At 57.3% G+C, this 12,720-nt stretch overlaps 3 protein-coding genes across 3 annotated transcripts; 1 reads left to right on the top strand and 2 right to left on the bottom strand.

The window, feature by feature from the left end:
* Positions 1-181: 181 nt before the first annotated feature.
* On the bottom strand, positions 182-1,494 carry BROUX77_001942 (uncharacterized protein; the record flags this gene model as incomplete). The annotated part of the gene is made up of 2 exons (XM_073746427.1): positions 182-1,231; positions 1,312-1,494. 2 exons carry the CDS (start codon positions 1,492-1,494, stop codon positions 182-184), a joined length of 1,233 nt encoding a protein of 410 aa, XP_073607024.1.
* Positions 1,495-2,618: 1,124 nt separating this feature from the next.
* Positions 2,619-6,599, bottom strand: BROUX77_001941 (uncharacterized protein; the record flags this gene model as incomplete). Its single annotated transcript, XM_073746426.1, has 1 exon — positions 2,619-6,599. One exon carries the CDS (start codon positions 6,597-6,599, stop codon positions 2,619-2,621), a length of 3,981 nt encoding a protein of 1,326 aa, XP_073607023.1.
* Positions 6,600-10,251: 3,652 nt separating this feature from the next.
* BROUX77_001940 (uncharacterized protein) lies at positions 10,252-12,165 on the top strand (the record flags this gene model as incomplete). Its single annotated transcript, XM_073746425.1, has 1 exon — positions 10,252-12,165. One exon carries the CDS (start codon positions 10,252-10,254, stop codon positions 12,163-12,165), a length of 1,914 nt encoding a protein of 637 aa, XP_073607022.1.
* Positions 12,166-12,720: the final 555 nt, after the last annotated feature.

The raw sequence follows: 12,720 nt of genomic DNA, 5'->3' as shown, positions 1-12,720 counted from the left end.
TTGTAGAGTCATAGAGATATGATGATGTTGGCATAGATTGATGACATATGGAAGCGATGGTTTACTTTACTACAAAAGCGCATGAAATATAATGTTTTATAAGACCTTGCATCGTTTATTTTACTCTGATGAACGGACATGAGGGCGTCGTCGTGAACGAGTCCATTCCCTTGCTTATCAACTACAACAACTCCGCAGCCACGGCCTCGAAGCCCTGCAGCAGATCGGCCTTCAAGTCCTCAAACGCCTCGATACCGATGCTGAATCTGAGCAACTCGGGCGGCGCATGCTCGTCCGTCAGCGAGCGCCACTCAATCAAGCTCTCGACGCCGCCCAGGCTCGTGGCATGGTGGAAAAAGGCCAGCTTGCTGGGCAAGTAGCGCGCCAGCTTTTCGTCCTTGAGGATCAGGGCGAACACGGGCCCGAAGCCGCGCGGCATCTGCTCCGGCAGCCAGGCGTTGTCGGGCCCCGTCTGCAGGCTGGCGTGGTGCACGCGCGCGACAACGCGGCTCACGGGCGACGTGGGGTCGGCCGCGGCGGCCGCCAGCCACTGCACCAGCTGCGTCGCCGTGGCGCTCTGGCGCAGCACGCGCAGCTCCAGCGTGCGCACGGACCGCAGGCCCAGCCAGCCCTCGAGGTTGCCGAGCACGGCGCCGGTGACCATGCGGTCGTTGCGCAGGCGGGTGGCCCAGTTATCGGCGCCGGCGTCAGCGCCGGCGCGCGCGGGGTTGACGGCCACAACGCCGCACAGCATGTCGGAGTGGCCGCCAATGTACTTTGTGCCCGAGTGCAGGATCAGGTCGGCGCCAAAGACGAACGGGTCCTGCAGCGGCGGCGGGGCAAAGGTGGCGTCGACGGTCAGGTAGGCGCCGGTGCGCTTGGCCTTGGCGGCGTAGTGGGCCAGGCTACGCGCTTCGCCGAGCGGGTTGAGCGGGGTCTCGACGTGGATGACGTCGCCCGGCTGCAGGGCGGTGTCGGGGCAGTCGAGCGGCACGGTCTGCAGGCCGGTCAGGCGGGCGAGCAGCTCGATGACGCCGTGGCAGCCGTGATAGCCGTCGGTGATGGCGATGCGTTTCGGGTTCAGCAGGATCATCATGGCGTGGAAGCCGGCGAGCCCCGACGAGTAGGTGACGGCCGGGCCGCGCAGGATGGACGACAGCACGGCCTCGAGCCGCGTGGTGTTGGGGTTGGATTCGCGCGAGTAGATGTGCGAGTCACGAGGCGCCGTGGGCTATCGGCGGGTTAGCAGGCGGAGCGGGGAGAACCCGGAGCGGGCGGGGCGGGGCGGGGGCGGGGGCGGGGGCGGCTTACGTCGGTGTTGTCCCAGTGCACCAGGTCCTTGGGGTCCGAGGCATAGCGGAACGTGGTGGACGTGTGGATAGCCGGAGCCACGGCACGGTGGGCGCTGATTCCGTCGTCGCTGTGGATAGCGCGCGTGGAGATGGCAGCGGCGGCCTTGACGGCGTCCTTGGCGGAGGAAGTTGGGCTAGACATTGTGAGAACGAGAGCAGAGATTAGATGTGCCGGGCTCATGGAACAGAAAACCGGGTGTCTGTGTGGTTAGGTCTGGGCACAAGGGAACAGACAGGCAAGAATAAAAGGTCGCTGTGGTGGCGGGACAACCCAATGTCTTAAAAAGCTGCACAAATGTCGTGATGCGACTACTGCGGCCATGACATAATACGCCCTTGCCAAGACAAGACACTCAGCAGCAGGATCAATAGGGTTATCCACAGAGTCAAGCTGCCATCTGCTTCTCGACCGCTGAGTTCGTCCGTCCGAGGCTGCTCTGCTCGCATGTACTGAACAAGGCGCGAGCGACCGGCCCCGTCTCTGACTTTGACTAAAAGCTAGCTAACTAGCTATTAGCTCGTCTTCTGCCTCTGCGCCTCAAGTGTACCACGCCCTTCGCCACAGCTCCGTTCCATCCCGGAGCCACGGGCGGAATGCTACGCACGGTGCGGTCGAGCACGGCGCACAGTACACGGCACGGCTTACGCCCTTTGGAGGGTTCGCCTGAGGCACGAGCTTGGAGATCTCGACCACGTCTGACGAGTCCGATCTGGCTTGCCGGGATAGACTGCCGTGCAGACGAAAAGTACAGTACTACCTAGATGCAGCTGCATTACGTAACAAGGCGTCGGCTTTAGTTGAAAAGAAAAGAAAAAACAAAGAGAGACCACCAGTTGTTAGTCCTCAAGTCAAACATGCAAAACTTATTGTGAGTCAACTGCGCGGGATATTTGGCACAAGCGCCGCTGTGGTTTACATTTCCAGAGATCAGAAACAAATGAGAAACTATATGTGAAAACAGGAACAAAAAAACAAAACAAGTCCCCCTCCCTCTCCCCAAAAAAAAGACAAAAAAAACCCCAAAAGAATCGCTTCGACAAAATGATGACAAAATGACCTAAAACAACCCGGGAATCGCTTGCAGCTAGATGAGCATGTGTATGTATGTGTAAGTGCTAGAAGGGGGAATAAAAAAAGAAATAAAAAAAGAGAATACAAAAGATGGAGGAGAAGCACAAGAGGACATCCGCACTGACCATATCAACTCGACTCCCTCTCCCCCACATCCTGCGCCTAGCTCGGCCGTCAACCGGCCAGCCCGTGTCTTAGAACCGCCAGCGAGGTTTCGTGTCCTTGGGTTCGACCGGCTTGCGCGTTGCTGCGGAGGCAGCCGTGCGCGACGTGGAAAAAATGCTCGGCGTACTGCGGCCGTCGGCACTGCCTGCGCGGTGGCGCAGCTGCGACGTCGGCACCGGCAGCACGCTTGCCCGCCGCGAGTTGAAGGCCAGCGAGCTAGCCGGGCGAGAGGGCGGTGAGCTCACGTCGCCGCCAGGCATGCGCGGCTGGTACGAAGCTCTGCGAATCTCTCTGCCGCCAAGAGGGTTGGCAGATGCTGCGCCGGTTCGGGATGGCGCGCGGGTCTTGGGCAGCACTGTTTGCTGCGCGTGCGTGGCCGGACCAGCATTGTTGATACGATCGCGGAACGACAGACGAGACACGCTAGTTCTAGTAGGCGTGTCTCCTGGAGCAGGCGATGCGGCGGTAGACCGGGGAGACATTGAGAAGCTCCGCATCTTTGGTAATCTAGAGCCCGAGTTCGAGTTGGGTGTCAAGGTAGAGACCGGACGAGAAGCTCCCGGTGTGACAGAAGGTGATCGTTTGGCATATGGGCTTGGTGTAGTCAAAGTCAACGGCACAAAATTGTGGCCTGTGTCAAGATTGCTAATGTTGGTCGAGCCGTTCCACTTGGGCCGTAAATCAGATGTTGACGGAGGACGAGCAAGTCTTGACGTGGTCACCTTGGTGCTATTGTTACTGCCGGGCGTGGATGGGCCATAAAGGCGATCTTGGGCTGCCTTGCGGTTGGCGCTGAGCTGCGGGCTGGGAGACGGCATGAATGAATTGCGGTAAGACTGTTGGCCGGCACCTCCAACAGTTCCAGCACGAACACGCTTTCCGTTGGACCCAGGAGTTCTAGGCCTAAATCCCAAAGAAGACATGAAGACAGAAGATGGAGGCGAGCTACTCGGGGTTTCATGGCTACTGCCAATGGTTGATGTGTGGTCACTAGACAGCAAGCTAGATATCGAGTCGCGCAACTGCTGCCCTCTAGACTCAGACTGAACTTCCTCCAGCAACACATCCATGCTAGCCATAGTGCGCTTGAGGTTGGCCCACTTGGCCTGGGTTTCAGAGTGAAGACACAGAATTTCTCCGTTGACAGTCAACCGGTCCTTGACGCCCTTGTCAATGATTGATAGGACGCGCTCGATAGCAGGTCCGTAGTGCATCTTCTTGGCCTCATAGCTTTCAATCTTTTTGGACATGACAGAAGGACTGGTTTGGTGGCAGCCACTACCAATGGCTTCCTGGAGCTTATCGACAGACCGATGGACCGACTCGTACATCTTCTCGGCTTGGCGACCGGCATTGCGAAACACTGTGACCCATCGGTCCTCTCCAAGTTCTTTACGAAGACACTCGGCATCCTTTTCAAGTTTCTTGTAGCTACCATCAAGGGCGGTGCGCCTCATCTCAAGCTCGTCGCAAGAAGTAGGAAATGCCTTTTGCGCGCGGTTTTCAAAGACTGAGAGGCGCATAGGCAGAAAGTCAAGCGAAGCGCGAAGAGGCTGCATGCGGGCAAACAAGGCAAGCAAAGACGAATCATCAAGAGCGAGCGAAGAAGCACCTGGAGACTCTGGGCTCATGGGAATGGACTGAGCCTTGATGCGCGAGACATTAGGTGCCTCTTCAACAATTGTTTCAAGGTCACCAATGTCGACGTTTTCGTTGCTAGTCATGGTGGACTTGTGGCGGCGCTCTTCCATCTCGAATACTAGGCGGCTAAGCTCGTCCATTTCGCTTTGAATATCACCAAGCACACTATTCCACAACTCTTCCCACTCCATGGCAATCTCGACTTGCTCCTTGGCAGTGTTTAGGGACCTGCGGATTTTCATCCATTCTTCCATAATATGCTCCATCTGAACAACAGCCTTGTTGAGATCATTAGGGGACACATCACCAATATCATGGCGCCTTTGGAGATCTTCGATAGCAGAAACGTAAATGTTAATCAGATCCTCGAATCGAACAATGGCCTTTTCCACTTCGTCGAGCCCCTCGCGGCCTGCAGCCGCAGCCCATTCGACGTCGTCATCGCTATCAAGGCCGGAAATGACGTCAGCCGCTTGCGCGATCCAGCCTCTTATCTGCTCAGCAGCATTGATAAGGGCGTTGTTAGCAGCATGGGCAGTGGGGATAGCGGCAACCTTGTTGGACAGCGAGTCGGCATCGGGTAGCTGAAGCGAGGTAAGTTGGGCTAATTGGTTGGTGAATGAAGCACGTGACAGGGTGTAGATGGATCCAGCACGGCCATGACGGGAGACGAAGTACTCGGAGCCAAATGAGCCCTCAACTGCCGAGACAGCCGGCGGTGTATCCTTTGGTGGAGGTGGCGGTGGTGCTTCGGTCGAGGTATGCGTGTCTAGGGTTAATGAAGGGGGGAAAGAGGCCGTGTTCCTGTCATCACGGTGCTCTTCTGGACTGTCAAAGTGATCGTTGGTGCTTTTTCCGTTGATTTGATGGGTAGAAATATGGTTACTGGTGGTGTCCATATTCACAAGATGCGGTGTGTGAACTGTGGGCAGATTGGAGTTGAGAGGGGGCGTGGTGTGTATTTCCGGCAGGCAAATTGGACTTAGAGGCGGTAATATATGGCTTTCAGGGAGGCTGACTGAGGACGTAGCTGGTGAAGTTGTGTTGGAGGCAGCTTCTGAGCCAGATGGCGACATATTTGAGCGAAGATCTTGAAGGGACACGGAGAATGCCAGCGCGGAGGGAGACTGCGGGGGGGCTAGGAAGTTTGACGAGGCGGAAGTGGGGGAAGACAGGCCGATATTGAAGTCGTCGTTTGTTGGGCTGGACAGAAAAGCCGGGCCACTATCGGAGCCGGAGCGAGGAGATGTCAGCGAGTCAAACGACGCTGAGCGAGACAAGGTGTTGGCAATGGCAGCCGAGATATCCCGCACGGTACCCTTCCACGGGCGGCTACGGCGCACGGAAATAGGCGCGGCAGCAGAGCCGGCCTGGTGGCTCTCGTCGAGCTGGCGGGCCTGGTGCTGGACCAGACCGCCGGGGCGGTCTTGGATTACGGGAATCGTTGTGGCTACGGGGGTTGTTTTGGATGCAGATGAGGCAAAGCCCAGGGCTTTGAGACGGGCAGCAAGACCGGGAGATGGCTTGCGGGTTGGCTGGATGGAGGCTGGTTGAGCTGGGGAGGGGGAGAAGGAGGGCTGGGACGCAAGAGACCGCGGGCGAGTGGTTGATTTGGCCGTAGCAGCAGGAGAGCGCGATCTGAAGACGCGGGAGGCTAGCGACTTGTGAGTCGAAGCGTCGGGCACGGGCGGAGTGTGTGGCTGATATGAAGGCGTCAGGGTCGGCGAGGCTGGTCTTTGGTGCGATTTGGAGCGTGGTTGTTGTTGCGCCGTCGGACACGCAGAAGCTGCAATGTGGTGATCGTGGCTCTGGATTGACGCCGAGTTGGTACTGGGCAAGGCCTGGAGCAGTACGTGGGGCGTGGCAATCAAGTCCGAGAGAGCCAGATGAACGACGTCGCCCGAGAGGCTGGCAAAATCGATATTGAGGCCAAGGCGGGGATTGGCGTCGGTGTCGGTGTCTGGGTGGACGGCTATTTCAGGCAGCGGTTTTGAGGCGATCAAGGCTGCAGGTGAAGAGTGCAAAGCTGGCTGGCCAAAGGCGGTGGACGCAGGCCGCGGCAGATAATGGTAGAGGCCTCTATCGGATTCCGGGGCAGACACAAGGGAGGCCGAAGGCTGTGAAATGCCAATTGTGGAATCGAGCGACGATGTGGACGAGTTGGTGAGGGTGCTGAAGGTGTAGGTGTCGGCTGCTGTTGTTGTTGTTGTGGTGCTGTTGTTGTGGTGGTGATGGTGGCTGGAGGAAGGCGAAAATATTTTGCTGTTGCTGGCGAAGCCACTGTAGGGGGCAGAGGCGCTGTGGCTACAGGCCGTGTCCACTGAAGCGGTGCTGGCTACAGCGGGCGGGGCCGCAGGCTGGGGCGACATGGTGTCTGTTTCTAGGCGGCAGATCCCTGTCGTTGAGGCCGCAAGGGTGGGGAAATTGGGCAAATGTCGTCGAGCTCGGCTATTCCACAGAGGGCAGAGAGTGGTGCGAGGCCACTGTAATTCGCTCTTGTGGAATCAAGAGGCCCCTGTATGGCTCAGCACACAGACACAGCGAAAGGGCTGGCCGGGACGGGGGAGCTTGGACTTGCAGATAGGAAGCAGATCAGCCCGAGGAGAGAAGAAACGGGACTTGGGCAGAGGTGGAATGAGAGACGGGCGTGATATTGGAGGCCACGTCTCGGGATGGCTATGTAGAGTATGTATTGGAGGTGAAGAATGAGCAACAGAACAAGGGAGATGGGAAAGAATAAGAGAGGAAAAGTAAAGAAACGAATTAGAAAAGAAATCAGAAAAAAAGCCCACGGGAGAGAGGAGCAGGATGGCAGGATGTGAAGCGGCCCAACGTGGCTCAACCGGGGCAACTTAGGAATGGGCAGACTGCAGATGTCAACACTTTGCTTCGGCTGGATGTTCTTGTGCCGTCTTTAGGATTCTACAGGCCGAAGAAACGGAAGAGAAGATGTGTGTGCAAGAGAGAAAGATTGGCGGCAGAGCAGAGCAACCAGCAGAGCAGGCTTCTCAGTACTTGTATAGTTGGAGCGCGTGGTGAGTGGGCGGATTCTTGCACGAGTCGCAGCATGTAACAGATTAGAAACAAATGATGACCGCACGACCAGAGAAACAGGCGCCTTGGGCTTGGCTGGAGCTGGTGGACGTGAGGCTTGTAGTCAGAATGCAATAGTAAGATGGTCAATATCAAGAATGCGCGTGTCTGAAGCCAGGAGCGGGAGAGGAGAGAAGAGAAGAACAAATCTACGGCCACACTCCAGTCGCCCACAGCCGCCACTGGTACTATGTACTCGTTTTGCCGGGCCTTGAAAGAACTAGTTACCTATAAACGGCCCTTGGTTAAAAAGGGAGACACACACAGAGAGCGAGACGGACAGGACAGCCAATGATTTTTGATTAGGCCCAGAGACATTGGCTGCAGAAGGGAGGCAAACACCCACACACCCACACAGCCCGGAAACAAAAGCCCACACAAATGAGGGTAATAAGAGCCAGAGATGAGAGCACACGTTGACAGGGGAAGAGTTTTCGTGGCGATGTTATTTCTGGCGTCAGGCTTATTGCCAGTATAAATGCTTGTAGTCATAGTTATATGAATATATGTACATGTGTACAAGTATCGCGACGTAGTAGTCGAGAGCCATCTCGCTCATTTCTTTGCGCGTGGAACGTGAAACGGCGCCAGCACAAGGACGGCACAGGAGAAGCGACAATATAGAGATCTATGGCCCTTCCCAGAGCCAAGCAAACAAGCAGCTTGCAGGGACGAACCACGGCAGATCAAGAGGGAGGAAGGGAGGCCTGCAAGAGGACAGATGGGCCAGAGTGAGACTGTGGCAGAGACATTACGGAGGACAAAAGTCGTTAGAGTCAAGCCGATCGGTCAGTCAGTCAGCCAGTCAGTCAGCCAGTTCACCGGTTCACCAGTTCAGTTCACCAGTGCTGTGGTACTTGGTACCTGTGTGCCAGTGCTTTCATGGATTTCATGGATTTCGTTGCTACTGTCGCTGTTGCCGTGGTGGCTGCTGCTGCTGCAGCAATCTGCATGCAATGAAAATCCAGCCATCGCACCGTTGCTTCGTCCAATCTTTGGGTGATGTCATGTCATGGTTTGGCTGTGAAAAGGGGCACATGTGGACAAAGAACTGATATTGACGGGGTTATGCCGTGCATGTATAGGGTTGACTAGGGTTACATTGTAATTGCACAACGGCAGGGAATCTATGTCTCTATGGATATGTGTATGCTTGCTTTTGCTCGACCCGACGTCATAAGCACATAAAAAGAAAGCATAAATCTGGGGCACTTCTGCCAACACAAGGTGCACATCGCATCTTAATTGCATTCAGGGCCAAGGGAGGGCCCTGTTGGCGACGGGGAGAGAGACGATACATTGGCAGAGAATACATAGAAGCGGCCATGTAGTCTGACCTAACCACTTGCCTCCCGTTCCTGACTAGACTGCTTTTGGAAACAGTCAAAAGGCACTAACTAAATACACAGCTAGCTAGCTTCTTGCTTGGTGGACTAGGCCTGTGTCTGGCCCTGTGTCTGTCGGCTTCCACTGGGCTTCAGTGCCCATGCATAATTTATGCTCTCGCTCACATGCCATATGCACCTCGACTTGGACTTCCCCTCAGACTTGCAGACTCGCAGGCTCCGGGTGTCCGGTTCCGGGTCCGGGTCCTCGTCCAACACGCATGCAATTGCGCTTAACAGCCGATCAGCAGCAGCAACAGACGAGCTCCTTTGTCCTCTGCTCCCTCCTCTTCTCTGCGTGCTCTTCTGCAAGACAGAACACTCTCCCATTGGACACAGCATCTGGCTGCATCAGGAGACAAACCCACAGCGTGGTGTGGCCTGTCTGCTGTCTCGCTGAATTGCATATTGCATATTGCCAGCTCAGGGACACTCCCGCCCTTCCGCCCAGGGCCCCTGGCGAGATTTCGGCTGGTGCCCCGGGCTTGTTCTCGCTTCCGTGGAACACGTTGAAGCTGCAACCAGCAGATGATCGAGCTTGTGCCAACATGGAGTCTGTGCCTTGGAGTCCTTGGAGCCTGCGCGTGTGCTTGTGCCGTGCTTGTGCCCGTGCCCATGCTGCCGCTGCTCGAGAGCTTGTGGTTCAATGTTCAATCCTGTTGTCTCGCCAGTCTGCTGCCTGTATGCATGACCCCTGCTGATAGCACTGGAACAGGGCTGGGGGTGTTCTGTTTTCAGGGCACTTTAGACCACGGCCGCTCTGCTTCCAGCGCTCTGTCTCCACGGTCCAGACCCATAATTCCACTAAAGCGGCGCCCCCAGCTGCTGCTTTCAGGGCATCCTTCAGGGGCTTCCTTGCCCCTTGCCCCCCAGACGGCAGACTCCTCTCGCCATCCCATCATCAGAGTTAATTAATGCCTGCACATCTCCGACTTTGGCCTGTGACAGAACTTGTAACTATTCTAAACACTTTGTTGCAAGGGCTTTGTTTACTTTCCCGTGTCTTTCTTGTGATTGTCTTTTTTCCCCTGATTTTTTATTGCTTTTGTGCTTATTTTCTCCCCGTTATTCGACAGAGTCTGCAGCCGAGGCATCATTGCCCTCCAGAACACCATTGCTTCCATCATCACCAGTTTTTTCCGCCCTCATTCCTGGCCGGTCCCCGTCCCCCTCTGCATGTGTGCCTGCCCTGCCTGTTGTTTGTTTACTTTCCCGTCGCCCACATCAACCAAACCACAGAAACACCACCCCCTCTCCACCCTCCCGCACATCCACTGACCATCGGCCCACGCCTACACACGCCCCCTCCTCCCCTCGCCCTGGGCTCCCCCTCCTGGCTGGCCTCCTCTTTTCTCTCCATCTGCCTGCGCTTTATGTGAGCGAGTGTGTGTGTGTGTGCTTGCTTGTCCCGCCTGACCAGCCGACCAGAACACACCCGAAACACCTGGACGCACCGCCAAACCCAGCGCCCTAGCCAAAAAAAAAACCACCAGAAACAAAAAACAAGGGAGAGAAAGACAACTCTTCCTCCAAATACTTGGTCATGAGCTCTTCCCAAGCCTCCCCACAGTCCTCACCGCCGCCACCGCTGCCGTTAGCCTTGCCCGCTGATTTAGACCGCAACCCTTCCTACGACGCCTCTGACTCCCATCACGGCCACAGCCGAAGCCACACGCTCGACGCTGCCGCCGAAGTCAAGACCCCCACCTCGCCCGCCCTCCAGTCTGCCGCCGCTTCGCTAGCCATCTCGCGCAGCCTCAGTGAAGCATCTATTGCCTCAGCAGCAGAGCAGTCCAACCTGGTTGCTGCCGCCATCAGCATGAGCCGCCAATCAACCGACAGCTTCCAGTCTTCCCGCACCAGCGACTCCAGTTTCAAGTCGCTATCATCAAGCGATGCCTCACATCTCAGCACCTCCAGCCTCGACTCGTCCGAGGCTGCCCACGACCACGACACCACCGAGCCCTTCCCCTCCATCACAGCCGGCAACGATGAACTGGACCCCTCCACCACTATCTCCGGCGGCCGCAAGTCTAAGCGCCGTGGCTACATGCGCCCGCAGGGTACCAACTTTGCTGCCAGCGCGCGCCACCGCGAGAGTGTGCTCAGTCTGGGCAGCATTGCCCATATCCAGTTCTACTTTGCCCGCACCGGCCTGTTAGACGGCAAGGGCGCCCAGCTGGCCCGCAAGAACAGGAACAAGCGGGCAACCATCGACATGTCCGGCCTGGTCTCGCCGCTCCGGAGCCCCAGCCTACTGGCCATTGATGCCGACGGCGCCAAAACCCGCCATCTGAGTCTCATGTTTGGCGGCTCTGAGCAGACGATGAACGCCTCCTACCTTGATGACGACTTGGTACGCGCCCATGCTGAGCAGCGCGCCGAGTCCGACGACGATGATGCCGACTTGACCCGTGACGCTTCGACCGTATACTCGGAAGACCCCGACGACGAATATGACGACGACGACGAAGACAGCATGCTGCCACCAACGACCAGCACCTTCCGCGCAGCCGAGAAGCACATTGCGCCACCGCCCACCATTGCCGAGCTCAAGCGCGACCTGCGCCAGGCCCTGAACGCTGCAACGACGGCGCTGGAGGACGTGCTGGCCTACAAGATGGGCGCCGCTCCGCGCAAGGACAGCGTGACCTCGGCGTCCAACGCCAGGGTCGACACGCAGGGCTGGTTTGAAGTCCAGGGCATGCACATCCTCGACGTCATGACTATGGCCATCCGCGCCGCCAAAGTCTACTACACCGCCCACGAGCACCCGGAGCGACTCGACTCGATCAAGCCCGAGCGCGAGGTGCGCACCGAGCTGATCTCGGTGCTCGAGTGTCTGCGCCAGATGGCCTCGCGCGAGTTCAAGGGCGGCATCCGCGAGACCGAGCTGGGCGCGCTGGCCGGATGGATCGCTAGCGTGTCGGCCATGCTGCGCGGCGACGAGCAGCTCGAGGCCGCCGAGCGCGAGGAGCGCTGCAGCTGGGCCTGGCTGCACGGCTCGTGGGCCGGCCGCGAAGTCGAGCGCGAGCTGGCCTTTCTCGCCAGCATGCACCCCGAGGCGGCCGCCGCGCTGCCGCCGTACACGCCGCTGGCCGACGACCTGGGCAGCATGGCGCTACCGACGCCCTTCCTCGCCGCCTTCCAAAACGGCCTGCTGCTCGTGCAGCTGCACAACGCCGCCGTGCGCAAGAGCAAGCGCCGCTTCGGCGCCATCGCCGCCTACCACACCGACACCCAGAAGCCCTACCGCGCCGCCGACAACATCCGCTACTGGGCCAAGGCCGCCGAACTGCGCTGGGAGGTTCCGCTACGCGTCGACGCCCTCGCTGTTGTGTACAATGCCGAGCCGCGCGCCTGGCGCCACTTCCACGACGCCATCTTTGACTGGTGCCGCTGCGTGCGCGAGGAGATTACGGCCGAGCTGGTCGACGAGATTGACGGCGCCTGTTAGCATGCGGTGCTGTCGGTGCCGGCGGGCCTGGCCCCTCGCAAACTTTTTTTTGGAGTTTTTCTTTTTTTTCCTTTCATCTTTCTGCTTGCCTTATCACGACCTAATGCCCTCCTCCGTCTTCGAGATCCCCTTCTCCACGCCGAAGGTCTCAGTCCTCTGGCCGCCGTGTACCACACCACCATTCTTCTTCCATCGTGGGCTTTTCTCTATTTTTTTTTTCCTCTCCCAAATTCCCACTGGCTTTCTTTGCCCGTCATGTCGTCTTCCTCAAGCCCTTTTGTATATACCTGTTGCTGTTGCGTCCGAGATTGTATTCTGCCCCTGGGGCCTTTCTTTTTTCCTCTCTTCCATACCATTTGTTTTTGTTCCTTTTGTTCCTTTTGTTGTTTTTTTCTTCCAGCAGCTCTCTTCTTCATCTGACATAACCACTTGATACTATCCTTTTTTGTTTTGTTCTCCATATACATACAATCTGCCGCCGTGCACCACCAGACATCAGCCTCCCTTCGCCCTTTTATGTAGCGGAGGGACAAGATCTTTTTTTTATACAGACTG

The sequence above is a fragment of the Berkeleyomyces rouxiae genome (genome assembly GCF_048999995.1).
Source record: "Berkeleyomyces rouxiae strain 22BRR77 chromosome Unknown BrBRR77_ptg000002l, whole genome shotgun sequence".
Classification (NCBI taxonomy): domain Eukaryota; kingdom Fungi; phylum Ascomycota; class Sordariomycetes; order Microascales; family Ceratocystidaceae; genus Berkeleyomyces; species Berkeleyomyces rouxiae.
This window is presented reverse-complemented; position numbering and strand designations above follow the sequence as displayed.